Source organism: Carya illinoinensis, chromosome 16 (genome assembly GCF_018687715.1).
Source record: "Carya illinoinensis cultivar Pawnee chromosome 16, C.illinoinensisPawnee_v1, whole genome shotgun sequence".
Classification (NCBI taxonomy): domain Eukaryota; kingdom Viridiplantae; phylum Streptophyta; class Magnoliopsida; order Fagales; family Juglandaceae; genus Carya; species Carya illinoinensis.
In genome coordinates, this window is record NC_056767.1 from 12,056,580 (window position 1) to 12,082,725 (window position 26,146).

General features: G+C 36.4%; 2 protein-coding genes and 1 pseudogene across 2 annotated transcripts; 2 read left to right on the forward strand and 1 right to left on the reverse strand.

Moving 5' to 3' along the window:
* Positions 1-10,106: 10,106 nt before the first annotated feature.
* LOC122298647 lies at positions 10,107-11,758 on the reverse strand (annotated as a pseudogene).
* Positions 11,759-14,068: 2,310 nt separating this feature from the next.
* On the forward strand, positions 14,069-17,236 carry LOC122299922 (putative pectinesterase 11). The gene is made up of 4 exons (XM_043110409.1): positions 14,069-14,969; positions 15,101-15,283; positions 15,577-15,812; positions 16,962-17,236. The coding sequence occupies exons 1-4, from the start codon at positions 14,577-14,579 to the stop codon at positions 17,149-17,151; spliced, it is 1,002 nt and encodes a 333-aa protein (XP_042966343.1). The 5' UTR covers positions 14,069-14,576; the 3' UTR covers positions 17,152-17,236.
* A 1,990-nt stretch (positions 17,237-19,226) lies between these two features.
* LOC122299359 (gamma carbonic anhydrase 1, mitochondrial-like) lies at positions 19,227-25,299 on the forward strand. Its single transcript, XM_043109591.1, has 6 exons — positions 19,227-19,537; positions 20,830-20,973; positions 21,581-21,706; positions 21,806-21,957; positions 24,120-24,388; positions 24,823-25,299. The coding sequence occupies exons 1-6, from the start codon at positions 19,423-19,425 to the stop codon at positions 24,866-24,868; spliced, it is 852 nt and encodes a 283-aa protein (XP_042965525.1). The 5' UTR covers positions 19,227-19,422; the 3' UTR covers positions 24,869-25,299.
* Positions 25,300-26,146: the final 847 nt, after the last annotated feature.

Sequence of the window (26,146 nt, forward strand, 5' to 3'; positions counted from 1 at the left end):
AGCGGATGGGCGGACCAATTTGAGGACAACTTCTGACATGGCAGGCAATTTATTGAAGAAAAAGAAAAAGAAAAAGAGTGAAATGAAATATGAAGAACAAAAGAGGAGAAGCAGGATCTGCCATTTTCACCTTCTCTCCCATCCGTGGCTTTTGCTTCTCTACAACCACCTCCACGGATCTCCTCCACCATTTTCTACTCGCCAACTTCTATCTCACTTTTTCTATTTTCATCTCTCATTTTGATATCTTCCTGGAGCACCACAGAGTAATGTTCAGTTCCCTTTTCTGCCATTAGAGTACATAGTAGTCTCAGTAGGAGAATCACATCCAGCATTCAACTTTTATATGTAAAAATTGTCTTCCCGAAAAGGTATTCGCTTCCACATTTTTAGTTTTCTTGTTTATCTGAAAAAGATGTCACTTTTCACCATTTTTGGTTGAAGATATTTGCAACACTTCTTTTGACACCCCCCCCCCCCCCCCAAAAAAAAACAAACTTCTGTTGTCTAAAATTCTTTTTTTTAAGTTTTTGTGTTTATCTGAAAAAGATGTCACATCTCGGGCTTGTTGAAACATAAGGTAAATTTGATTATATCATCATTTTCCAGATATTTTATTTATAAGTAGTTCAAATTTCATATTGGCTACCAAAAACAAACGAAGAACAAAGAGGCTTAGTTAGGTGGAAGCCCACAAATTATTGTGGTATGGAAAATGGTTCCTACTTGCCTCATATGATGTATTTGGTGGGAAGGAAATGCTATAATGTTTTAGGATGGGAACGAACTATGGAGAAGCTTAAGACTTTCTTTTCCAATACTCCTTTGGACTACTTCTATAGACTTTAATGGCTGAACTTACATGATGGATAGGCATCTCTCTTGTATACAACCTGTATACTTGGAGTATGCATTTTGAGCTTTTTAATATAACTTTTCTTAGTTATAAACATGACACTATGTTTCTGACAGAAGCCATGGCCCCAAAATGAGTAGGCTGAACAAAAATTCATGATACTGACGCCAATGGCTGCATAGATTTTCTTAAATATAATTTTAGTCATTCCTATTAGTTTAGATAGACCGTGCAGAGATGAGCGGAGTTCTTGAATTGCTACAGCACATCTTTGACAAAAACATGAGAGTTTGTGTAGAGAACATCATCTATTTCATATCAGAGGACTTAGTATTCCCCTGAATATAGCATGTCTAGATATGTCATCCATCACGTATTGCAACGGGAATAATAACGGAATACCAAAATATCTGTTTTTCTAGTGAGTGAAAAATTATTACCTTTGACTAGAATTCATACAGAAACGATAGCTATAACTCCAATCTATTCCCCAAAGATTTTGCATCCAGCTACAGCATAATCTTTTTATCTAGCAGAAGATCTCGACTTTGAGTATCAACTTCACCTGTTTCTTGAAGCTCTGTTTAATGATATTAAATACATAAAACTCAAAGAAAATTACTCGGTTTAATGATATTTCTACAATTCTGAATAAGGTCAAACAACTAGATATTAATTATATATTAATGTTAAGACAGCTCCACTTATTTGAATGGAATCACATTACCAGAGTCTATTATTTAAGTTTGTTTTGACATAATCTTCTCTAATTCGAGCATTAATATAAGCACATGTTTCAATCCCTCATATTTACATAAAAACTTTAATTTTACCGTCAACAATTTGATGCTCTATATACAGACACCAGGCTAAACATTATGTTCACAGGGTATGCAATGGGTCTAATATACACAGGACTATGGATATATGAGCATGGCTCAGGCTGTCTTATCTATGTCTACATTAGATTGTGTATAAAATATTTAACATTTTGGTATACGTGATTAAGTTATTCTGTCATAATTGAAAGAAAATTTTGGCTTCTTTCCAGGCATGGATTCATTAAAAGAAATAATAGCACACGCGACACCCTCTGCTCGTTTGATCCAAAATTTCAACATCTACAAACTATTTAAACATTAAACAATAGCCAGGATAGATTTAAAAGTGGATAGTTATTGTCTTATCATGCTGGGTTGTATTCTGCCTTGTGAAGAAATTGTCTCTCTATATCCCTTATACATGGCTATGCTTTATCTTCTGTACCATTTAAAGCAACGTTCTATAAAACTTTGCTTTGTATGCTAACCTGAGCTGCTGCAGAGTATGGTGCCAGATTCATTTAAAATTAGTAACAGTGAAATGCTTAAGTGGTGGTTGACCTTTTACCGAGTTGTATTCTTTCATCATATGACATAGCAAGTAATTGATAGGGGCTTTCTGCAGGGTGATCTTTTGGTTCAACCATCTGATCGCAACAAGAGACATCATTTTATCATTCTCCAATTTGAGAACTATTTCTCATGTTGACATTTTATATATTAGGCGGTCAAAGATAAATTTCTTTTTCGCTATTAACTGTCTTCTATTTCTTTTCTTGTAGAATCATTTTGCAAGACAGCATAAGATGGTCATTAATCTTAAACATATAGGTTAGAGTGGCCTCAAGTATAGCTTCCCCTGATGCCACCCTCCCTCCGTAGTGGGTTGGTTTTTTCTGACAATGTCTACTGCACTCTTCTTGCTCAAAGTGCAGTACATTGAGCAATGGCTGGATATACAGGCTTCACGGTTGGGCCTGTCAATGTCAGAGATGCTTATATCCCTTTCAAAGTATGGAATCCTGTGTTCTCAGATAATCCCTCTGTATTTCTGCAATTTGTTTGGTAAAATCAACACTCATTTTGATCCTAATTCGTGTAGTCAGTTGCTAACACTCTTTTGGATTTGAGAATCAGAGGAAATCATTTTTTCACTATCTTTTATAAGAAGTTGCTCATCTCACAGCATGATGCCAGGACCTACTATAGGGACTTATTTTTTCTTAGTTGTTTATGGGCAGCGTGTCAATGAGAAGCAAAACAAGGTTGTGATTGTTGTGCCTCTAACCTGTCCGAAAATCACACAAAAAAATTTTAAAGTGGTTCAGCAAATTGCTTACGTCCACTGGAGCCTCTTTTATAGAATTTGTACAAGATTTATGAAAATCTACAAATTCTCAATTCTCTCACGTCCCTCTTTCTCTTTCTTTTCTCTCCTCTCCACTGCCTTCTCTGCAGATTAAAACTCTCTTATTTATAGGAGGAGTTCTCCTCAACTGCTGAATACGGTGCCGCAAATTTCTGCTAAAATTATGGGATGGGTGCCTAACAAAAACAAAGCACCGAACGGTGCCTACCAAAAACAATGCACCTTACGGTGCATGTGCAACTCATGCCACTTGGGTGGCTTTCAACAATCACCCCCTCCACCCAAGTGTGCCATACCAGGCTGTTTGCAAATTGATTCATTTTTCAAATGAATGCACCTCTTTCTTTGACATAAGAGACTTCTGCTATCGAATATGCTCCATTGCACCCGAGGGTGCTCAGCAGTGTACAATACTGATCAAGTCCAAACAGTATTGGAACTTGATTCCTGTGACGACCTTCGTCAACATATCTGTTGGATTATCTTCAGTGCTAATCTTCTGAAGTTTGATGTCATCTTCTTCTAATATTTCACGTACAAAGTGAAATCGGACATCTATATGTTTTGTTCGAGAGTGATAAACCTGATTCTTGGCCAAATGGATTGCACTTTGACTGTCACAGTAAACGGTAACCTCTTGCTGCTCAAAGCCCAAATCTGTTACCAATCCCTGTAACCAAATGACTTCTTTCACGGCTTCAGTTACAGCCATGTATTCAGCCTCAGTTGATGATAGTGCAATTGTTGACTGCAAAGTTGATCGCCAACTAACTGGTCCTCCAACCATAGTGAACACATAACCAGTTGTCGATCGGCGTTTGTCAAGATCACCTGCATAGTCTGAGTCAACATATCCAGTTACTAGACTATCTTCACTCTTCTCGAACCTCAAACCAACATCTATGGTCCCAGCAATATACCGTAGAATCCACTTAGCCGCATGCCAATGAACCTTTCCAGGATTATGCATATAGCGACTAACTAAGCTAACGGCCTGGGAGATATCAGGTCGTGTACACACCATGGCATACATTAAGCTTCCAACAATACTTGCATACGGGACATTCCTCATGTAGTCCCACTCTTCATCAGTTTTAGGAGACTGCAATGCACTGAGCTTGAAATATGAGGCCATAGGAGTACTCACCGGCTTCGTCTTCGAGTCGATGTTGAATCGTTGCAGTATTCTCTTCAGATACTGCTTCTGAGTAAGGTGAACTGTACCTTTCACCCTATCTCTGCTGATCTCCATCCCCAGTATTCTTCGTGCTTCTCCCAGATCTTTCATTTCAAACTCATTACTTAACTGAATTTTTAAACGATCTATCTCTCCCTTACTTTTACATGCAATTAACATATCATCTACATATAAAAGCAAATAAATGAAAGATCCATCTGCAAGTTTTCTGAAATATACACAATGATCGTATTGGCAACGAGTGTATTTCAGATCCATCATAAAACGGTCAAACCGCTTATACCATTGCCGAGGTGACTGCTTCAAGCCATAGAGAGACTTTTTCAGACTGCATACCCAATTTTCTTTGCCAGCTTCTTTGAATCCTTCTGGTTGAGACAGATAAATCTCCTCTTCCAGATCACCATGTAAGAAAGCTGTCTTCACATCAAGCTGTGCTAACTCAAGATCATATTGTGCAACCAAAGCTAGCAATATCCGAATGGATGAATGCTTCACAACAGGAGAGAATACTTCACTGTAGTCAATTCCCTCTGTCTGAGCGTAGCCCTTGGCTACCAACCTAGCTTTGTATCGCACTCCATTTTTAGCAGCTTGATCATCTTTCTGATTGAAGATCCACTTACAGCCAATTACCTCTTTCCTTTTGGAAGCGGCACAAGCTCCCAAGTCTGGTTCTGGTGAAGAGAATGCATCTCTTCATTCATCGCCTTTGTCCATTCAACTTGTTCACTGGACTGTACGGCTTCTCTGTAAGTGGTTGGGATCTCACCCCCTTCAGCTGGTAATGCATATGTCACATAGTCTGCATAACGTGTTTGTACACGTTTCTCTCGTCTCGGTCTGTTGGTTGCTATTGATTCAGGTTGACATGGAGGTACTGTGACTGGATTATCAGTCTCATCTTGTCCATGCTTCTTTGAAGTAATAAACTCCACATTCTGCGAATCATCTGATGTTTCGCCATCACTGCTGCCTTCACTGGAATCTTTATGCTTATGTAACTTAAGCATCTCAGATTCGTTGAATGTAACATCTCTACTGATGATTACATTTTTGGATTCTATACACCAGAGTCTATACCCTTTTACACCGGTACTAAAGCCCAAGAATTTTGCTTTCTTGGCTCTAGGATCAAGCTTACTTTCTTTAGCATGATAGTAAGCAGGACATCCGAAAATGTGTAAAAAGCCATAATCAGTAGCATGTTTACCTCTCCACATTTCAATGGGTGTCTTCCCATCATTGGCAGCTGCGGATAGTCGGTTGATGAGGTGGCAGGCATATGTCACAGCTTTAGCCCAAAATTTCTTACTGAGTCCAGCATTCAGCAACATACATCGCACTTTCTCTAATAAAGTACGATTCATTCGTTTTGCCACACCGTTCTGCTGCGGTGTACCCCGTACCGTGAAGTGTCTGACAATTCCCTCTCTCCGGCATACTTCCATGAAGGGGTCTGAAGTGTACTCACCTCTATTATCAGATCTGAGCCGCTTGATCTTCCTGCCGGTCTGAGTCTCAACCATTTTCTTCCAATCAAGGAAAATTTTCAGCACTTCATCTTTATTCTTCATCGTATACACCCACACACGACGAGAATAATCATCAACAAAAGTTACAAACCAATGTTTACCTCCCAAAGATGCATTTTGGGTAGGTCCCCAAACATCGGAGTGCACATAGTCAAGAATTCCCTGTGTATTGTGTACTGCGGTTCCAAACTTGATCCGCCTCTGCTTCCCCAATACACAGTGCTCACAGAAAGACAGTTTACCTATCTTGGCACCTTTGAGTAAGCCTTGCTTCACCAGTGTTTGCAAAGCTTTTTCTCCGGCGTGTCCCATACGCATATGCCAAAGACTGGTGGTGTTGGCATCAGTCTCATCTAGCTTATCACAGCCTGTGGAAGCTCTTCCATCAACAGTACTTCCCTGCAAGAAGTATAAGTTTCCTCACCTTAACTCCTTCATTGCCACCTGAACTCCCATTAGTACTTTGAGAGTTCCGTCTTCAATGGTGATTCTGAATCCCTTTGAATTTAGAGATCCCAGTGAGATGAGATTCTTCCGCAAGTCCGAAACATATCGAACTTCTGTTAGAGTCTTGATGCTGCCATCGTGCAGCTTTAACCGAATGCTACCTATTCCCTGTGTCTTACAAGCACTGTCATTACCCATAAGTACTGCTCCACCCTCGATTTTTGTGAAGTCAGTAAACCAGTCCCGATTGGGACACATATGATAGGTACATCCGGAATCCATAATCCATTCATCGGAATGACAAATGGATGATGAACTTATCAAGGAAAAATCTGAATCATCATTTCTGTCCACGACATTGGCTGTAGTGGGTTGATTCTGCTATTGTCCCTTCCGGTTTGGACAATCCTTCCTCCAGTGTCCTTTGTTGTGACAAAAGGAACACTCGTCTCTGGCGAGTTTTCTGCCTACTGATGAACCACGTGATGTGGCCCGGGTTTTCGAATGAAAACCGTTCTTCTTTCTGGGATACCTTGACTGTGGTCTCCCTCTTGCTGTTAAAACTTCACTTGATGTATATTGATGTACCTGCTTATCCTTTTTCCGGTACTCATTGCTAATTAAAGAACTAGATACATCGTCAAAACTAATACTTTCCTTCCCATACAGTAGAGTAGTAATTAAATGCTCATATGTATCGAGCAAGGAATTTAACAAAAGTAAAGCTTTATCTTCATCTTCGATTTCAACATCTAAGTTTAACAAATCAGCAAGAATTTGGTTGTAACTATTCAGATGTTCAGACATAGAAATACCTTCACGAAATTGGAATCTGAAGAGTTTCTTCTTCAAGTGCAAACGGCTCTCAATGCTCTTCTTCATGAACTTATCCTCCAATTTCTGCCAAAGTACCTTAGCATTTGTCTCTCTCATGATAAAATACTTTTGTTCTTTGGTAAGACATAATCGGATTGTACTACAAGCTTGAGTATTAAGCTTCTTCTAAACCTGATCAGTCATATCATCTGGCTTTCCTCCCAACGCAATATCCAACTCTCGTTGGATCAACACGTCCATGACTTCACACTGCTACATACCGAAGTTGCTTGTTCCATCGAACTTTTCAACTTCAAACTTGGCATTTGACACAGTGGACCGACGTCCTGAGCTACTGGCATGTTCAGAGCTCCTGTCTCTTCCAGATCCTTCCATTTGAATTTAGAAAATTTAGACTCAAAATTCTAACCGTACGGATAAGTCCGGAACGATCCAAATAGTTGAAAAGCACTATTTGATTACTGAAATCGGACTCCAAATGGCTTAGATCAAGCCGAAAATGGATCTGAAAAACAGACGGTTCTGATCTGTATCCCACGCGCTGAACAGTGAGCGTGGGCAGCGAGCAGGCGCGTGTATTACATGCGCTACAGTACCTTCTGCGCGTGGGGGAGAGTGAGGCGCGTGGATTACACGCGCCGAACCTCTGTAGGGCGCGTGGGGGTGCGTGAGGCGCGTGTCCGTCACGTGTCTTCAACCTTCGGAGCGCGTGGGCGCGTGTGGCTCAGTCGTCTTCTTCCTCCAATGCGCGTGGGGGAGCGTGGATGACAACAGATGCACGCGCTGACCTTCTAGGGGCACGTGTGGGCTCGTCCGACCTCCGTTTTCGATGCCGTTTGCGGCAACGGATTCGTCTCGACGAGAGGAACACCCTGGAGTTGTCAAAAATTGATTTTGAGCAACTTGAATTTTCAGACAGTTCGAACCAGAGCTCTGATACCAATTGTTGTGCCTCTAACCTGTCCGAAAATCACACAAAACAATTTTAAAGTGGTTCAGCAAATTGCTTACGTCCACTGGAGCCTCTTTTATAGAATTTGTACAAAATTTATGAAAATCTACAAATTCTCAATTCTCTCACGTCCCTCTTTCTCTTTCTTTTCTCTCCTCTCCACTGCCTTCTCTGCAGATTAGAACTCTCCTATTTATAGGAGGAGTTCTCCTCAACTGCTGAATACGGTGCAGCAAATTTCTGCTAAAATTATGGGATGAATGCCTAATAAAAACAAAGCACCGAACGGTGCCTACCAAAAACAATGCACCTTACGGTGCATGTGCAACTCATGCCACTTGGGTGGCTTTCAACAGTGATTACCAACAGGATGTGGGCAAGACTCCTTGCTTCGACCAACCAGCCAAGCTTTCTGCACCCAAATGATGTTACTGAAGTCAAGGGAGAGGAAGTACCGGAAACCCAATTGTTGGACGGGTAGAATTGTAAGGGTCCCATGTCACTGACTAAAAGCATTCCCAGTTTGTCGTGAACGGAGCATCGGAACTCTTTTCTGTTATAACTAAGAGCTACTTTTAGTTTAATGCTGCTAATAGGAATTTGAATTTGACTAAATCATGAGTTTGTGAGGTTATGTGCTTGTTGTATAAGCAAAATCTCATTTCGAGTGCTTGGGAAGATTCAAAATGGTTATACATGTTCCAATCTGCTTCCTTGAAGAGCGTGGCGGAAATTGGTGTTTTCGGTAATGCTATTGCCCTATGCTTTCTGTAAGATAAATTTTTGCTTGAGCTCATGTAAGCTCATATATATTCGTATGCTCGGTACAAAAAACAGCAAAAACTCATAAAACAAACAAAAACTTGAAAATTTGATTTTCTTTATTATTTTTTTGCCTACGGAGCTGAGAGACAACTGCATCGAAGAACCATATATGCTAAACAAATTCATATTATGAAGTGTTAGTCAACAATGACGAAGGCTTAATCACAAGTTCTGCAACTCCAAAGAACCTGCTACAATAACAAATTCATATTATGAAGTGTTAAGTCAAGTGTTTGTTTTTGGGATGTTCTTGTGGCATTCATTAATTGCCTGTGGGTTCATTTACATCTATTTATTCGTGGTAGAAGCTTGTTACACTTTAGTACAAAAGCCAGCCCAATTTACATAGATAATAGGGCCCATGGGCCACTTTATAGCTTATTTCATGAATCTAGTTTTTTAGTCTTTTGTTACTAATTAGTGGGACTTGTAGTGTAGCTGGTATTGGGTTTGAGCCATTGGGAATACTGATCCTTTCATTGCTATTTTGCATTGAGCTAGTCAGGGCCCATGTAAAGGTCCTCGAGAAGAGGCAGTGTGTCTTTTATGCAGAAAGTAATAGGAACCTTTTCCTGATATCATTTTCTTCATCTCTCAATTTCCCCAGGTTTTCTCATCCTCGAAGTATTTCATTTTATTCATTATCTACCTAGTGGGCGCTTGCCCTCATTTAGGCCCTGATTGATTAACCAAAACTAAAAATTTCATCCCATTTCATTTTATCATTACAACATTTTCAAATCTCCATATAAAATATAATAAATAATTTAACTTTTTCAAATTTCAGTACAAAATTAATATTAAAAAATTATATTATAACAATATTTTATTCATTACTATTTAAAACATTTCATTTCATCTCATCCGTGTAATCAAATACGGCCTTACTATGTGATAAGAACTTGCCCACAATTAAAGTTTGGAAAAATCCAAAGATCTGACTGTCACACCTTTATAATGCTCAAGTTAACAAGTCATTTATGTATCTATTTTATCTTAACTTCGGTTCCTTAATGTAGTCGGCCACAAATCCCCGACAAAACTGAGTTCCCCTGTGATAGGCTTGAACATATGGTTTCCGAAAAATGTTCTTCTCTGTTTGGATTACATATTTGCTGTATGATCAAAAGGTAGTGTTACTATTTATTTAAGATTTTATCATCTTTAATCACGCTTGTTGATATCACGCATTGAGATGATAAAAGTTAAAACGAAGCTTCTTTTGCAACCCATGATTATCAAGGTGTGAAACATTTGATTATTCTATTAGTAGTCTCCTCTAATGAACTGGTTTAGTTGCTTCAATTCCCCACTTTGCCACTCCACTAATGCTCTCACAACATCTACAATAGAGATCTTGCCAACTATCCTCCCATCCACCACTAGAATATGCCGTATCCGATTGTCTGCAAAACACCAAGAACACACTTTAATTCCACTGCCTAATTCCCATACTCTCTTTGGTTATTTGTGGAATATGAGTTATCAATGTAACTCTCACCTGTCATAAGTTGCATTGCTTGAAGAATGTTGGTATCAGATGTCACTGTTAATACTTTGTCCTGTTAAAAGACAAGCATTTCAGGCAGGTTTTAGAATGTAGAGTGGGCAGATTGTATTATTTCGTGGAGATTATAGAGGTACTAGACCCAAAAATAAAAAATAAAAAACATGAAATGAACCCTAGCAGTCATTATTTCCCCAACTCTTGTGTATATGGGTGATATTCCTGGTGCGGTTATCTTCCTTGAGTAGTCTGCACGTTCATTGACAATAATCAGAGGAAATTGAATGGTAGTTTTGGAGTGAGGACTAGGAGAATATCCCAAGGTTGTCATGTATTTGGCCTTGAATTTCAAGAGATATCTGGTTGATAAGTTGGCCCCAAAAAAGGAAATTAAGGGGGCAAGTTAAATTTCATTAAGAAAATCCCAAGTACAAGAGCAAGGGGGCATACCTCTATAAAAACTTTACAGATGCTATATAAAAAGACCTAGTAAAAGCTAAACCAATAACAGACCATGCCAACTACTAGCTCATAGCGAATAGACCCCATGTTTATGCATCTTTACAAGAGAGAATAAAAAATGATTGATGCAATACAACCTGTTTTTGATTGAATGAAATTTAACTGTGTGATCATGAGGAGTTTCGTGTGTTTGGTATGGAATGCGAAGAATACTGTCAACTATGAACTTCATTAATGTTTCTCTTGGTTTATATAAAACGGAAAAAGATCTCTTCTAGCTCTTGTCTAAATTTAGGGTCTGAAGTAAGAAAGAAATAGATACATGAAATGGGTCCAACAATATTTATTTATGCAGGTACAAATTTTTCGGACAACAACAAATTCTTAGCATACATTATTTTAGAGCTGATTTCATATATTTATTTCTCTCACTTGAAGCTATCAAATTCAGATAAGATCAAACTTAAGAGAACTTTATCCAAAACAAAACAAGGGCTTAATGATTAATTGCCTCTTTCAGTGATGATTCCTGCAAGATGTTTTTCTCCAGGCTTTAGCACAACCAGTGACCCAATATTATGGATAGCCATCTGCAATATTAAGGCAAATATTTTAGGATGCATGTAACTTCACTTGGACAAAGAACGGTTTCAAAATGCTGAAAATGTGGCTAATGGGACTTGCATTTTTTAGTGCATCAATGACAGCATCATCAGTGTGGCCACCACAGCCAGGAACCAGTTTTCTCTCCTCCTTTTGTCATCAGCACCTCTGCTACTGTTACATTCTCCAACCCTTTCAGCTGCTCAGGTGAAGATCTAGAGAAGGTCACATGTCGAAAACGCGAAAATATTTTTCCCAAATCAGTTACTCCTCCATGCAGATGTTGCAAATTTGCGTTCTTGATCGTTTCCTGGCAAGATCGTACTGCTCTCACAAGTCCTTGCATTTTTCTTTTATACTCTGGATATAAAAGTTGAAGTTATTAGTGCCCATGTCTCTTTCCTTTTCTTTATTTTTTCCCCTTTTAATCAAGCTTGTATTAAAATTAAACAGGAGAATATGAGAGGTGAGGATGGGAGCTAGAACCCAACAAAAATTTCATTACAGAAATCACAGTGCAAACAATTAGAGCAAATAAAAATAAATAGACAATGAATTCAATAAATTGGACCTGAGCCCATGTTCTATGGCCAAACCAAAGAAACGATGGCTTAAGTTACAAGTTTGTAATCTAACCGTTCTTGAAATAATCTATTATGGAGCAGTGCAATCATCTATTTTGAAGTTGTTGAAACAGATCTCCACATCATTTTCTTTTAGGGAAACATTAAACAAAGCAGGATATCTAAAATCAGATAGCCCAGATCAGTAGTGGCTTATCAGAGGTACATGCAGCGGTGCCGGCGCATGAGTCTAGTGGGGTGGGATTATCTCTTTCTTATTTTCCCTTAATATATAAATGTTTAGTTCTAAGTCTGTGTAAATGTCATTTGAGATTGATCATTACCTGCATAGGAGTAACATTTTTTGCCTAGCTGATAGAATTAGATGACACATATGGATACTTGAAGGTTGCTTTTGGGTTGGGAGGCATCATTACGGATGCCCCACCTGATGAGAATAATAGGTGATTTTATAGGGTTTTGCATCTCGGAGGACCTCCATCTTTTGGTTTTCGGTTTTGATACTTTGGAACCAAATGGATATGTCAAATTGTAAAGTTACTTTTACTGTAAAAAAAGATCTAACGTCTAACATGAAACTACATTAATTTGCAAATTTATTTTTATAAAGTAATCTCTTTATGTCTATAATACTTCTCTTCAAAGTATTATTGAAAAGATTAGTTTTGTTTGTCACTTGGAGTTATCAACTGGGAATTGGTAATAACAACACATCAGGCTTCTCAAGGTAGCTTTCTTGCTATAAATATTGAAAAAGATTCCTGGTAACCCAGATCTTACTTTCTTGTTTTATGTTTTTTTATTCCACACCCCTCCTACGAGATGTCCAGATTTTAATTATAATTAGATAACTTCGGTCCAACTCTACTATGGTATTCTTTTTTCACGAGACCCAATACAAATACCGCATTACAACAAATACAGTATAATAAAAAATACAATAAAAAAGCAATAATATCTAAGATTTAGATAAATGATTTTTATAAATTTCAAATAGATAAGTTTCATGTAATTCTTTTACAAAAAAAGTAGATCTCTCTAAGAAAAAATGTAAAAAATAAATTTTAAATGGAATCCACATTGTTACAAAAGGTCCGTACGAGATTTGTTTATTTGAAACTTATAATTAGCATTACTCTAAGATTTAGGACGTAGCTTTCCATACTCTCATTCTCCTATCCTCATGAAATAAAATAAAGTCAAATATCTACTCTCCCAAAAAAAAAAAAAAACAGATTGTAAACTCGAATCCTGATGTGTTTGGATGTTGAGAATATCTCAATATTTCTCAACATACTTTATTATTATTCATTATTTTATTATTACTTTTTACTTATTTTTTATTATTATTCATTATTTTTTACTACGATTTAATATTCTATTATTACTTTTTATTTATTTTTTTACTATTATTTACAATATACTTTAATACTTCTCAACGCCTAAACCCTACAACCCGGTAATTGGATTGGGTATATCTGAATTTTTTTTAGGGCTTTGCTAGATGCAGTCGGCAAATGCAGTTGGGATACAAACGACTGTACGGAATAAATAAAAAAATTATAAAAATAATTTTTTTTTCATGTAAATCCTATATTAATTGACTTTTTTCAAAGTGACTGTACGCCGACTGCATTTACCGACTGTAAAAATTATTTCTATTTTTTTTTATGCAGTTACCGGCCTAGATTTGCTCCTGTCTGAAACCCATAACCGAAATCCGGTTATCCGGATTCTGACTGGGTCTGGATTTTTCCCGGCCTGGAGAAACGGGCCTACAAAAGAGGAAACCGAGAACTGCCTCTCAAAAGAAGATGCGATATCAGCTAGACTCTCGATTCTTGCTCGCTGGACTGCTTTGGACCAGCTGAACAAATTAGTAGAGTGTGGCCCTCAATTTCTTGGCCCACCCTAAAGAGTAAAGACGGGCCTAATTTTTTCAAACAATCCAAAATCGGCCCACACACGTTTTTTAAATTTGACCTCCTCCATGCTCTATCAGAAAATCCGGGTCGACCGAGGTAGCGTGCCATTTTGTCCGGGTGGTGTCCAGCCGTACAGAGGCTGCAGGTTATTTAACGTGGTCAACTCCCAATACAGCAGTGAACTGCGCTCCACGTACGCTGCATTTCTTAATAAGCTAGTAACCAAAATTATAATCCTAACTTACTTGTGATGATCATGATCTTCCTCGTATATCTGAAGCTATCCCCCAACACAAGACGACTTCCTCCAAAAACCAGAAAATCAAACATACTATAATGTCTTTTTTCATGTTTTTCAAACATCTCTTTCGTCTGTCTGAAGCACAAATCCTGAATTCTCCCTTTGCCGCCGCCTACTTTTACCTAGGACAAATGCATGCAGCAAATTAACCTTATCTCTTGATCATGGCATCCACACGGTTGCTTTGAACAGGAATTTAACTTATATTTATATCCATTGCAAGAAAGCGGCTTGGGTTCTCCATATAAAAGAACACCCACCTTCATTCCTTTTCATTATCGGCCTTTTGATATATATCTACAGATAGAGTTGATTATCTGTGACTTTCTTTCTCTGCAGAACTTTGAGAGAAATATGATGATGAATCTTGGTTGCTTTTTGAACTTCTTCGTCCTAGTTTCATGGACTTTCATGGCTAGTACTATTTCTGAAGCAGACCCGGACCCTACCCGAATGACTAGTGCCTTGCTCATAAGAGTTGACCAGTCAGGTAAGGGAGACTTCCAGAAAATACAGGACGCCATTAATGCAGTGCCCTCAAACAACTCGGAGCTTGTGTATATTTGGGTGAAGGCTGGGATATACACAGAAAAGATTGTTGTGCCTGCAGACAAGCCCTTCATAACAATAAGTGGAAGAAACGCAGCTGAGACTGTGATCACATGGAAGGAGGGAGGGGAGATCTATGAGTCTCCAACGTTTTCTGTCTTGGCTTCCGATTTTGTTGCAAGATCCCTCACCATCCAGGTATATTAACTATTATGAATTTTGGTGTTTTTACCATGTTCATGATTGCCTTTCGCCTATCTAGCTATGAGCACAAAGTAATTGAGAATATGCATATATATATATATATATATATGATGATCGATGTACAGAATACAAATGGTGGTAAAGCTGTTGCACTGTGGGTTGCGGGAGATAGGGCAGCATTCTATGGTTGCCGCATCATGTCTAATCAGGATACCCTACTTGATGATACTGGAAGGCATTATTACAGAAATTGTTATATACAAGGAGACACTGACTTTATTTGTGGAAATGCTGCTTCTCTCTTTGAGGTAACTCATGGCTTCATGACTGCAAGAAAAATAATTATACCTACTATTTTAATTATTACCAGGAAAATGATTATTTTTTATTGGACCTTTTTTTATTATATATATTATATATATATAAATATTTTACACGCAAATAAATTTTATAAAAATAAATTTATAAATTGAGATATTTTATAAATTAATGTGATATATATGTTATCAATTTATAAATTTATTTTTATAAAATTTGATAATGATTGTCTTTTGTTGCTGTTCTCATGTATATATATATATAATTGTTGGAACTTAAACAGAAGTGCCATCTGCACTCGTTGTCGGACCTTGCCGGAGCTATCACAGCCCAACGGAGGGAGTCGCCGTCGGAAAACACAGGCTTCACCTTCTTAGGTTGCAAGATCACCGGCGTAAAAAGCGCCGTCCTTGGAAGGCCATGGGGTCCCTATTCAAGGGTCGTCTTTGCCTTTACGTACATGTCAAGTATAGTGCTGCCCCAGGGTTGGGATGACTGGGGATCAGCTTCCAATCAAAAGTAATATTCTATTATAACTAATTTCTTTCTTTGTCTACCTGAATTTGATTTGTTCAAAGTAAAACAAAAGCTCATGGGTATTTATTTATAAATACAAAGTTATCAGTTTAATTATTTAAGTTTTGTTATATACACTTACTTTTATATATTTTTTATGCACTCTATTGATTTGATTGATTAAAATAGTTATTTTATATTAAAAGAAATAACGAAACTAATCACATTAGTAGAGTACGTAAAAGAATATGTAAAAGTGACTATATATAAAATTTTATGTCATTTAAACATTTTATTCGATGCGTTCTACACAATGGCTTGTTAATAGACATTTTTTTTTTAAATTAAATTGTAAAGTAAAGTTCTATTTTGGGCATGTTTGCCGTTTGAGATTGCGGTGAGAGGTCTAAAAAGTACGGTAGAACGGTATAAAGTGCTTATATGATAAAATTTATCTCTGTGGTAATTTTACATTACTTCTAAATAAAGAAAAGGCAAAAAATTACGTTTCAACAAAAGTATCCAAGTGATGCTTTTTATCAGAAGCACTTCAGAAAAAGTAATCCCTATTTTACCGTGCTATATACATTACAAAATGACTCTTATCATTTTAGCACACTGATAATTTTGTTAATCTATATTTTTTATTATTCCCGTATAATCTATTCAAGACTTTGCCCATCAATATTTTTCATTCTTTTCTTATCATTTATGCATCGTTGAAGAAATTTTCTTTTTTATTATAATTATTGAAAAATCTATTAGACTATTTTTGTTATTATTTTATTATAATATTTTATTTTTATCACGTATATGCATTTTTATGTCATTTTTATGTCAAAAAATGTATTTTAAATTTGTTTTCAAACAAATTAATATGTTTAAAAGTACTATATACATACAGATTCTAAACAATAAATAATTTTTTAATAATAGAGTTTATTACGTTAAGTTCTAATTAAGTTATAATCTTTAAGTTAAAAGTAATATTTTTTATCCCAATTCCAAACATGTACTTTGATATTATATTAAATCACGGCACGTTCCGAAAATGTTTGGAAAGATATAAACTTATATTAATTGTAAGAATAATTAATTAACCGAAGCTGATGATTTTGTTGCAATTTGTAATGGATTTTTACTTACTTGCAGAACGTCATACTACGGGGAATACAAGTGTTATGGAGCAGGAGCTAATACGTCGAAAAGGGTACAGTGGTCTCACAGTCTCATGACGGTCCAAGAAGCAGCCCCATTCTTGACAATGGACTCTATTGGTGGCAAAAGTTGGATTAGGCCATCCCCAACCAGTTTCAAGAAATTCCCTACCATTTCTAATTAGAATATATTATTATTAATCATGGGCATGTTGATGAAATTAATTATATTCTTTTCAAGTAAAATTTAAAATCTCTCATTGTTTGTAATTTATAAACTTATTTATCCACTGAAATATATATTTATTTATATAATAAATGCAAAATATTTCTTTTTTATGTACATGATCTAGCTCCCCAATACTTATAATAATAATAATGGACAATGCTACGTCCAAAGACGATTAACCGAGAATCCTCACCGATTAGTCAATATTTTTTTTTTTTACTTTTTTTCAAACAATTTTTTAAACTATTTAAACATTTTTTAAAAATAAAAAAAAATATCACAAATTCATTTAGAAACACTTCCTTAATAAGAAATTTTATGTGGGAATAGTATTTTCCAATAATAATTCGCATTGATTTTAATATTTGATAGTATTTGGCAATAATTAATGATGAAGTGGTGAGAATTGAATATGATACATGCACAACTAACATACGATTAAAATTATTCCAAAATATATTCGTTTTTTATAAGTACTATAATTTAAATATGAAAGAACCAGTATTGATACTCAAATTAATACGAGACTTTGCTTATACGTAGCAAAACTTATAACTTCTTAATAGCAAAATTTTTTAGTTATAGAAAAATATATTTCCTACTGTAATCCTGATCGCATACTTAATAATGAAAAATGTCTATAAAGAAATTCTGAAAAAATAAACATATAAACCGATATGATTTGGTATAGTACGTTTGATTACAAAATTCTTTTATTATAAAGTAAATTGAATATCTAATATCAAACCATATTGAGTTATAAATTTAATAAGTCTATGGGAGAAATGACATTGGAATGGCCATTTCTTCTAGGTAGGCATGTTTTACTTGAGTTATTCTCACTGCCTATTCTCACTATCATCTACATTGGAATAAGCATTGAATAAACAAACTAGACATTAGGTGGTTCATCATATTTGTTGAAAAGTGTGTATAAAGCAAAAAATCTAATATTCTTATTTTCTGTCATTCTTGAACATTATTTCCATTTTCTTAAGGTATTGGTAGTTTTCGTCACATTTTTTTTATACCACCTCTATGTTCTCTGCCTCAATTTTTAGGTTGGTAGATGGGTTTTATAGAGTTTGATATGTAAATTGTTGAAAATTATGAAATATATATATATATATATAAATATTTAAAATAAAAAATGCATTAAAAAATAGATTAAAAAATAAAATAATAAATAATTTATTATTATAGACATTGAGATTTCTAATTCAATATAAAGTTTAAGTTTTGAGTGAGTAGTCAAAAGTAAAAAATTTCCAAATTTTACCTAAACCAATATCAGTTCTTTGGGTACATTTAATAATTTTTGGTCCATAAGTACTAGGGATGGAAAATCAAGTTTTCAGGCCGTGCTCGTATTATGTCAAGTCATAAACATTTATATAGCTCAATTTAAGTTCAATCCGTTAAACTAAACGTATCAAACTTTCAAATTTTAACCAAATCCATTTAGATAACGGATCGTGTTGTATCATTCCTTTTGACCTGTATAATAATTAATTATAAATAAATTAACATAACACGACTCATTTAAACATATTTCATGTAAATTGGTTAAACTAACACATATAATTTATTTGACCTGATTAATATAATTTCACATAAAAGTTAAAATCTATATTTATTAGTTGCAACAATAGCTTAAAAAATATATATCAATATTTTTCAAATTTTAACATATAATAAAAACAATATCTAAAATTACAATTACAACAATAAAAATATAAACATACTGAAAAATATCAATATTACAACTTAATAATAATAAAATTTTAAATTTAAAATAAAATTTAAACAAGTTAAAACAGATTAATTTTATATTAAATAAATTGATTTATTATTAACTTGTTAATAAATTATATCTCGACGAGTCAATCTATTTTAACTCAAACTCATTAAATCAAATTCACAACCATTAATTTTCTATCGGATTTGTATTAAATTTAGGGCCATACATAATAATTACATACCAATAACCTTAGTAAGTATGAAAACCCTATTTTATCCTCCGAAGTACATGGGATATTCTGCCCTACTGCAACCGCAAGAGTATCATCTCACTCCGCCTTCCTTCTCCATCACACGCACGAACGCCCACACGCCCAACAGAGGCACAGCCGAAGCTTGGGAAAGCCCCCGTAGAAATTTCAACCTCTTTCACTGGAAGCCGTAAGACCAGATACAGTTTCAACGATCGAAAAGACAACAAACCCACATGGGAACCCTTGGGAAAGCAATATACACCGTCGGATTCTGGATTCGCGAGACCGGCCAGGCCATTGATCGTCTTGGCTGCCGCCTCCAAGGCAACTACTACTTCCAGGAGCAACGTAAAGCCCCCACCCTTCCATCTCACCCTTTACATCTCTTTATGCAGATTTTCATTTTCTTTTTTCTTTTTGTTTTCCTGTAGTTAGACCGATTCTGTGAAATGATACTTTCTGCTTGGGTTGGGAATTTAGCTAGAGCCAGTTACATTGTTGGCATTTTCTGTTCAATTACATGTTTCGCTGCTGTAAATTGTTTTGGAAGTGCTTAGATTTTCTTTCACCGGAAACGCGTTGATGCAAGTTTCAGATGTCAATGAGCTGAATTTATTATGCAAATTACGAACTGAAAGCGAGCGGAAATTTTGTAAAATAGATAAGGGAGTTTGGCAAGCACTGCGCTTTCCATCACTGAGCTTAAGGCATGTGGAAGAAAATGCATATACCATGATTATTTTTTATATAGAATCCATAATCACTGAGTATGATTTAGTTCGAAAAATTTGAAAGGAAATACTTTTTCTGCCATGGGTCAATGTACACATGTACGTACCAATTACAGGGAGAACCTTCGAGGGGAAAGCTTGAGAATCACTAGGAAATTTGATTGTCGGAGGCCTCTTAGTTTTTGTTTGTGCTGATTCTTAAGCACATTCGTGTTTGGTGGAAACATGATAAAGAATAAGGTAGGTTTGGATAGTGAGTTGAGTTGAAAAGTTGAATGAAATATTATTATAATATTATTTTTTAATATTATTATTGTTTTGAGATTTGATTTATTATATTTTTTTTTTGTGAAAATTTGTGAAAGTTGTAATAATGAGATGAGATAAGGTGGGTTGAGAGCCCCTCTCAATCCAAACCGAGCCACATGTTGCCTGAATTATGGTTGCCTCTTGGGCCTTGGCTAGGCAGTGAAGGGATAAGATGAGATGGGTTGGGTTATCTCCTGTGTCCAGATCTTATCAATTACAAAAGAAATTATTGAATCAAGGGTAGTTGAAGGATTTTATTCTTGCTCAGCTAATCATATAGATATCAAATCAAATGTCCTTTATTTTTTAGAGCAAAAAACCATGATGGGAATCTGTGATTACACCATTTATTGGCCTACTAATTGGTTCATCTCTTTTTCGTGTGTGCTTTAAAGATGCATAAAGTGATTGGTCTTCTTACTTGCTTTGCTGAGATGATTGTAAGTGGGTTACATTATTTTCTAATTTTCCATGTTTTATGTCAGCCGACTTAGCTTTCTTTTGAGTCGCATATAGGATTCATTAGAACGTTTCTGTAGTGTCTGAGCATCAAACTATTACGAACATATTTGATTAATTTCCTGTGTTTTCTTTCTCTAGTGTCTAGGCATCGAACTCTTATGAACATATTTGATAAAGCTCCTGTGGTTGATAAGGATGCATTTGTGGCCCCAAGCGCCTCTGTCATTGGGGATGTTCAAGTTGGAAGAGGATCATCTATTTGGTATGGATGTGTCTTGAGAGGTAAGATTCTTGTGGCAGTGATTATATAGATTCTTAAACCATTAGATTGGTCTCTTTTCTCTTTTTGAATACCTTTTCATGTCACATTTTTGGAATCTTAGATTTTTTTTTTATTATTATTATTGTTTGGGTTTTCCCCCTCCTACGCCCGCCGGGGGGCGCCCGGGGGGGGGGGGGGGGGTGAGGGTAATGCCAGTTGATATATCGTGTGAATGGCATGCCTGCAAAGGCTGAGGCACCTCATTATTGTTTGATGGCAGTGGAAATATTATGTGCATGTAGATATATGGAAAAATACGATGTCTTTTTGCTTCTTGATTATTTATTTCTCTAACAAACATATATGTTGCGGAACTATTATAACCTTGTTCTGTCCATTGGTTTTGGCTTGGTGTCTTTCACATATGTATATCCACCATAAATAAATCTCGAATGAGTCTGTATTCCAATCCACCTGTGAAGGATTAAAGAGTTTGTCTGGATGCTTTAGTTTCTTTATGGGGGAAGTCAACTTTTTTCTTCAAGTCTCATTCTTCGCAATATGTGAACTGTTGTTTCTTGTATACTTATCAAAATAATAATCCGGTAAAGACATTTTTGAGCGCAGGTGATGTGAACAACATCAGTGTTGGTACTGGAACTAACATACAAGATAACTCTCTTGTGCATGTGGCAAAGTCTAACCTAAGCGGGAAGGTCTTACCTACCATTATTGGGGACAATGTTACCATAGGTGAGTGACGTGTTGGCGATGATATGCATGGTTTGAAATGGCTTAACATGATGTTGGTTTACTTTTTCCTCGATTAACTTGGAAATTTGAGCGGGGCAGGTCATAGTGCTGTTATCCATGGCTGTACCGTTGAGGATGAGGCCTTTGTTGGTATGGGGGCAATACTCCTTGATGCTGTTGTTGTGGAGAAACATGCTATGGTTGCTGCTGGAGCCCTTGTGAGACAGAATACAAGGGTCCCAACTGGTGAGGTATGTATCCGCATGTTCTTTTCTCTCATTTATCTCTCAATTTTTTTTGCCCCCTTTCCTGATGAGTAAAATGATGATTTTATTAGTGATGAAAGAGGATAGTACCTTGGTACACAGGATGTGTACATGAAGAGAAATCCTTAGGACCGGTCGGGCTGGTTATACTCAAATAACAGCCCGCCAATCACATCCCGCCACGTAGGACTTCCACCGATTAATTCGTGGACCACACACGATCAGAAAGCTAGCTCACTACGGCTCCCTTTCAAAACCCATCTCACCGTTGCGAGACCCCTTTCATCTCTTGTTTCGTCTGTTTGCACCGCTGCCCAAGAGCTTTGGAAGTTCCACCGCCCCCAGCTCACTCTACGCTGACAGATTTCAACCCATTAATGAAGAATTCCATCGGAAAATCACTCTCTCGCTGCGAAACCCATTGGGTTTGCTTGTATTTTTGGTCTACGAAACCCATTCCCAACTCTCAAATATGTTCAATATTTGGAGGCAAAAGAACGTACAGAAATCAGAAGCTGCCCTCATGTGATTCCACCAAGCTCGATTTTCTCATCCGTGGGTTGTGTTTCTCATTGACCGAACCACTTCATTTCCCCCCAACACCACCCTCACTTCGTCTCCCCTCAAACCGGCCCCTCACCTCCGACCGGCAGATTTCTGGCGCTGTCAAGCTTCCCACAAACCCCCGCACTTCGTAGACCATAAAGAACAGCACTTGGTGCCATAATCAGGATGAAGTAAATGGCAAAAAACCCCCAAAAATCATAGAACTCTTATGAGAAAGTCATAACCAAAAATCATGCAGTGTGAGGGCGAACGACCAGGAGGGCTCGCAAAATCAATTTGTTGTTCAAGACACTGGGTTTGGGATGGGTGATTGGGGGTCGCAAAATCAGTCCATCGCAGCTTGATGGGTCAATCTCCATCCGTCGTGGCTCGGCAAGAAACAGCCTGTCGCAGCTCAGCAAGGTATTTTCGATCAATTTGGAACACGACGAGGACTTGAGGATGTGATTCCGGACTGCGATGGTTGAGTCAGCGTCGGGCTGAGATACTTTAGTCGGCATCGGGCTGCGATGGTTGCTTCCGTTGGCGTCGGGCTGAGACAAATGGCAGAAGGGAGAACAGCTAGTACTCGCGATCGTGGGAAGGGCAGACGGAAAACTGAAGTTTGTTTTCAAGCTACTACGTTCTGATTCCCTGTTTCACGGTCTACTGACCTTTTAGTCCTTTTTCCTACGTGGCATAAGATGATTGGCGGGCTGTTTTTGTGTGATTAACAGCCCGACCGGTCTGAAGCGTTTCTCGTACATGAAATCCACTTAAGGAAAAAGTGCTAGAAAACCCTGAAAGTTAGAACTAGAGAGGGTAATATATATGTTGAGCCATGAACCATCGATACAGGGTGTTAATAACAAAAGACTTAAGCTCCGACCCCGATATTTCGAAACCCTCAAAACTACACTAATTTCTTTTTCTTCTTATCCACCATACTACGCATGTTGGGATCGTTTTTCACAAAGGTGCTCACTATAATGTCAACAAGACCATTGTTCTTGATTAAATGTTAGTGATAAATGGGATGGTGAGCCAGTGCTCACAGGGTTCAGAAACCCTCATGCCACAGCAGTGCAATCGTCATATTTTTCAAAGATAAGCAGGTAATTGTTCTGTACTTGATGGTTAATATGCAATAATCACCATTATTACGTTGCAAAAGTAAGATTGTGAAGCTAAACTGGATTATCTCTGTTCAAAATTTCAAATGGCCCGCCCATCAGGTTATGTCAAAAGTGGGGTCAGGACAGAAAAGGTTTCTTTATTCTTCATTTCCTTTTGACCCCTCTTTGCCTCATATTTGTCTCTTACCCATAGTATATACCTTTTGAATTTCACATAGGGGGAAAATGTCTGGTGTGACAACTCAAATTGCTGTTAGAAAGAAAGTATTCTACTTTGTGTATTGAGTCAGAAAAACTCTTCCTTATTTATTTGATATGTTGGATTTGATACAAAACACTGTAATGCCAATTTAGCCCTTCTGATGGGTGATTCTATAAACAGCTTTTGAGCATTGCATTAGGAACACATGCCTACCTTTGGCAGATGATTAGTCAATGCCTAGTAATATAAAATGCGAATCACAGGTATGGGGAGGCAACCCAGCAAAATTTCTGAGAAAGCTCACTGATGAAGAGATAGCCTTCATTTCCCAGTCTGCTACCAATTATACAAACCTTGCACAGGTCCATGCAGCTGAGAATGCAAAATCATTTGATGAGATTGAGTTTGAGAAGGTTCTCCGCAAGAAGTTTGCTCATCGGGATGAGGAGTATGACTCCATGCTGGGTGTTGTTCGGGAAACTCCCCCCGAACTTATTCTTCCAGATAACATTCTACCAGATAAAGCAACAAAGTATCCTCAAAAATAAGATTTTAGTTAGTTTTTCTTCGGTTCAAATCTTGAATTTCAACAAGGAATATTTGTTGTTTATGAGCAAATACATGGAAAAGGGATTATTTTCTTTCCCAATAATTCCAGACGTGTTTCAGCGGAATCATTGCTTCTTCCTAGCCCTTGCCTCTATTCTTCCGGCAGTGTTTTCAGTTTTTGGAAACTGTATTTCTTGCTTCAGGTAATGTTGATGCCAGAAGCTTCATGTGTGTTGACGCTTTTTGTTTCTTGTATTAAAGGCATCTGGTCTTTCATAAAGATTTATTGATCTGTTTATCTAGCCATTCTAGTGCATGTTAAAGAGAATATTCTCCATTGAAGATAAGTGATTGGTTGTAGTGTTTTTTATACCAGCAATCATGGTGCATGTTACTTTTCCTTAACTATGTGACTAGGATGGTGGTGAAACTTGAAACCCTTGAAAGGGAGCTCAAATTGTAAGCCGGACTTTGATAATAATCACCTGGCATAGTGTAGATGAAGAGTTCCAAACTGTACTTGTGATCTTGGATCAAGGTTCCAAGCTTTTACTAGACCTTGACGGATTCAATGGGAGAGCGATATGAACTTCAAGTTGGTCTTACATCATTTATTGTTATCCGTATAAATATTTCGGGCAGGATTAAATAGACAATAAATAGGGTCTGTTTTTTATATATGTTTTTTCTCTTCCACTTTAAACCCTCAAATTCGGACATGAATGGGAGGAATCTCTTTCTTCCGCTTTTATGGTCAGGATGTGATCCTATAATTAGCCAATGTGTGTGGAACAGAATGATGTATACAAAGGATTAATAGGGTTAGAAATATTACTTTGAATACTATTGTAAATCAAGAAAATATGTGGTAGTTGAAGCTATATTAGGTATTGAGAATATGAGCCTAGTGGCAGCTTCTTTTCTTTTTTTCTTTTTTTTCCTTCAAGTTTTTTAATTTTAATTTTTTTTAATTAAAATAAGGCTTATATGATGTAAGATTCAATGGGTGGGAGTCTCCAGACTTTACTTTTAGTACTGCTGGGCATATTGATAGTTGAAAATTTTTATTTAATTTTTTTATGATTTTCTTTAAAATGTTTTTTTAACATTTTTAATCCTTAAGAAAAAAAAAATACACAATTTTATTAATAGTCATTTTCTTAATCATTAAGTAAAAAAAATGCATGAACGGTAAGATTGAGGGAGAAAATTCTTGGGACAATTTAGGCCTCGTTTATTTTTACAAAACTTATTATTTCGTCTAATCATTATCACTTTTTTAAATTTCTATACAAAATAAAATAAAAAATTTAATTTTTTTAAATTTTAAAAAAAAATAATATTAAAAAATTATATTTTAATAATATTTTATTTAATTTTCAATTTTTATTTCAACTTATTTCATCTCAACTCATTTTATTAGCATTTTCTTAATAAAATATTATAAGAGTTAAATCCAACCATTGAAAAAGTGTCTAGAATGGGAAGACAAAAAATTCTATCATCTCTCTCTAAAACAGAAATTCTTCCACTCTCGTTTACCCCTCCCTGTTTAATCTTGTGATATATAATTATTGAATTTTGGTACGTACAAATAAAGTTGTATATTAATTTCTGTGCATCAATACTAATTATTTCATATTTAAATTTTAAATTATTATTATTTTTAATAAAATTTACTTTTTAATCAATAACATTATATTGATGCACATGTTAATATATAGTTATGTTTGTAACGTGT

What these genes read in the sequence shown, in the direction of transcription:
- LOC122299922 (XM_043110409.1), top strand. Translation starts at nt 14,577, where the DNA reads ATGATGATGAATCTTGGTTGCTTTTTGAACTTCTTCGTCCTAGTTTCA. An exon ending in CAAGATCCCTCACCATCCAG is followed by an intron (nt 14,970 to 15,100) that starts GTATATTAACTA and finishes ATCGATGTACAG; the next exon opens with AATACAAATGGTGGTAAAGC. An exon ending in GGATCAGCTTCCAATCAAAA is followed by an intron (nt 15,813 to 16,961) that starts GTAATATTCTAT and finishes ACTTACTTGCAG; the next exon opens with AACGTCATACTACGGGGAAT.
- LOC122299359 (XM_043109591.1), top strand. Translation starts at nt 19,423, where the DNA reads ATGGGAACCCTTGGGAAAGCAATATACACCGTCGGATTCTGGATTCGC. An exon ending in CTACTACTTCCAGGAGCAAC is followed by an intron (nt 19,538 to 20,829) that starts GTAAAGCCCCCA and finishes TTCTTTCTCTAG; the next exon opens with TGTCTAGGCATCGAACTCTT. An exon ending in CTACCAGATAAAGCAACAAA is followed by an intron (nt 24,389 to 24,822) that starts GTATCCTCAAAA and finishes CTATGTGACTAG; the next exon opens with GATGGTGGTGAAACTTGAAA.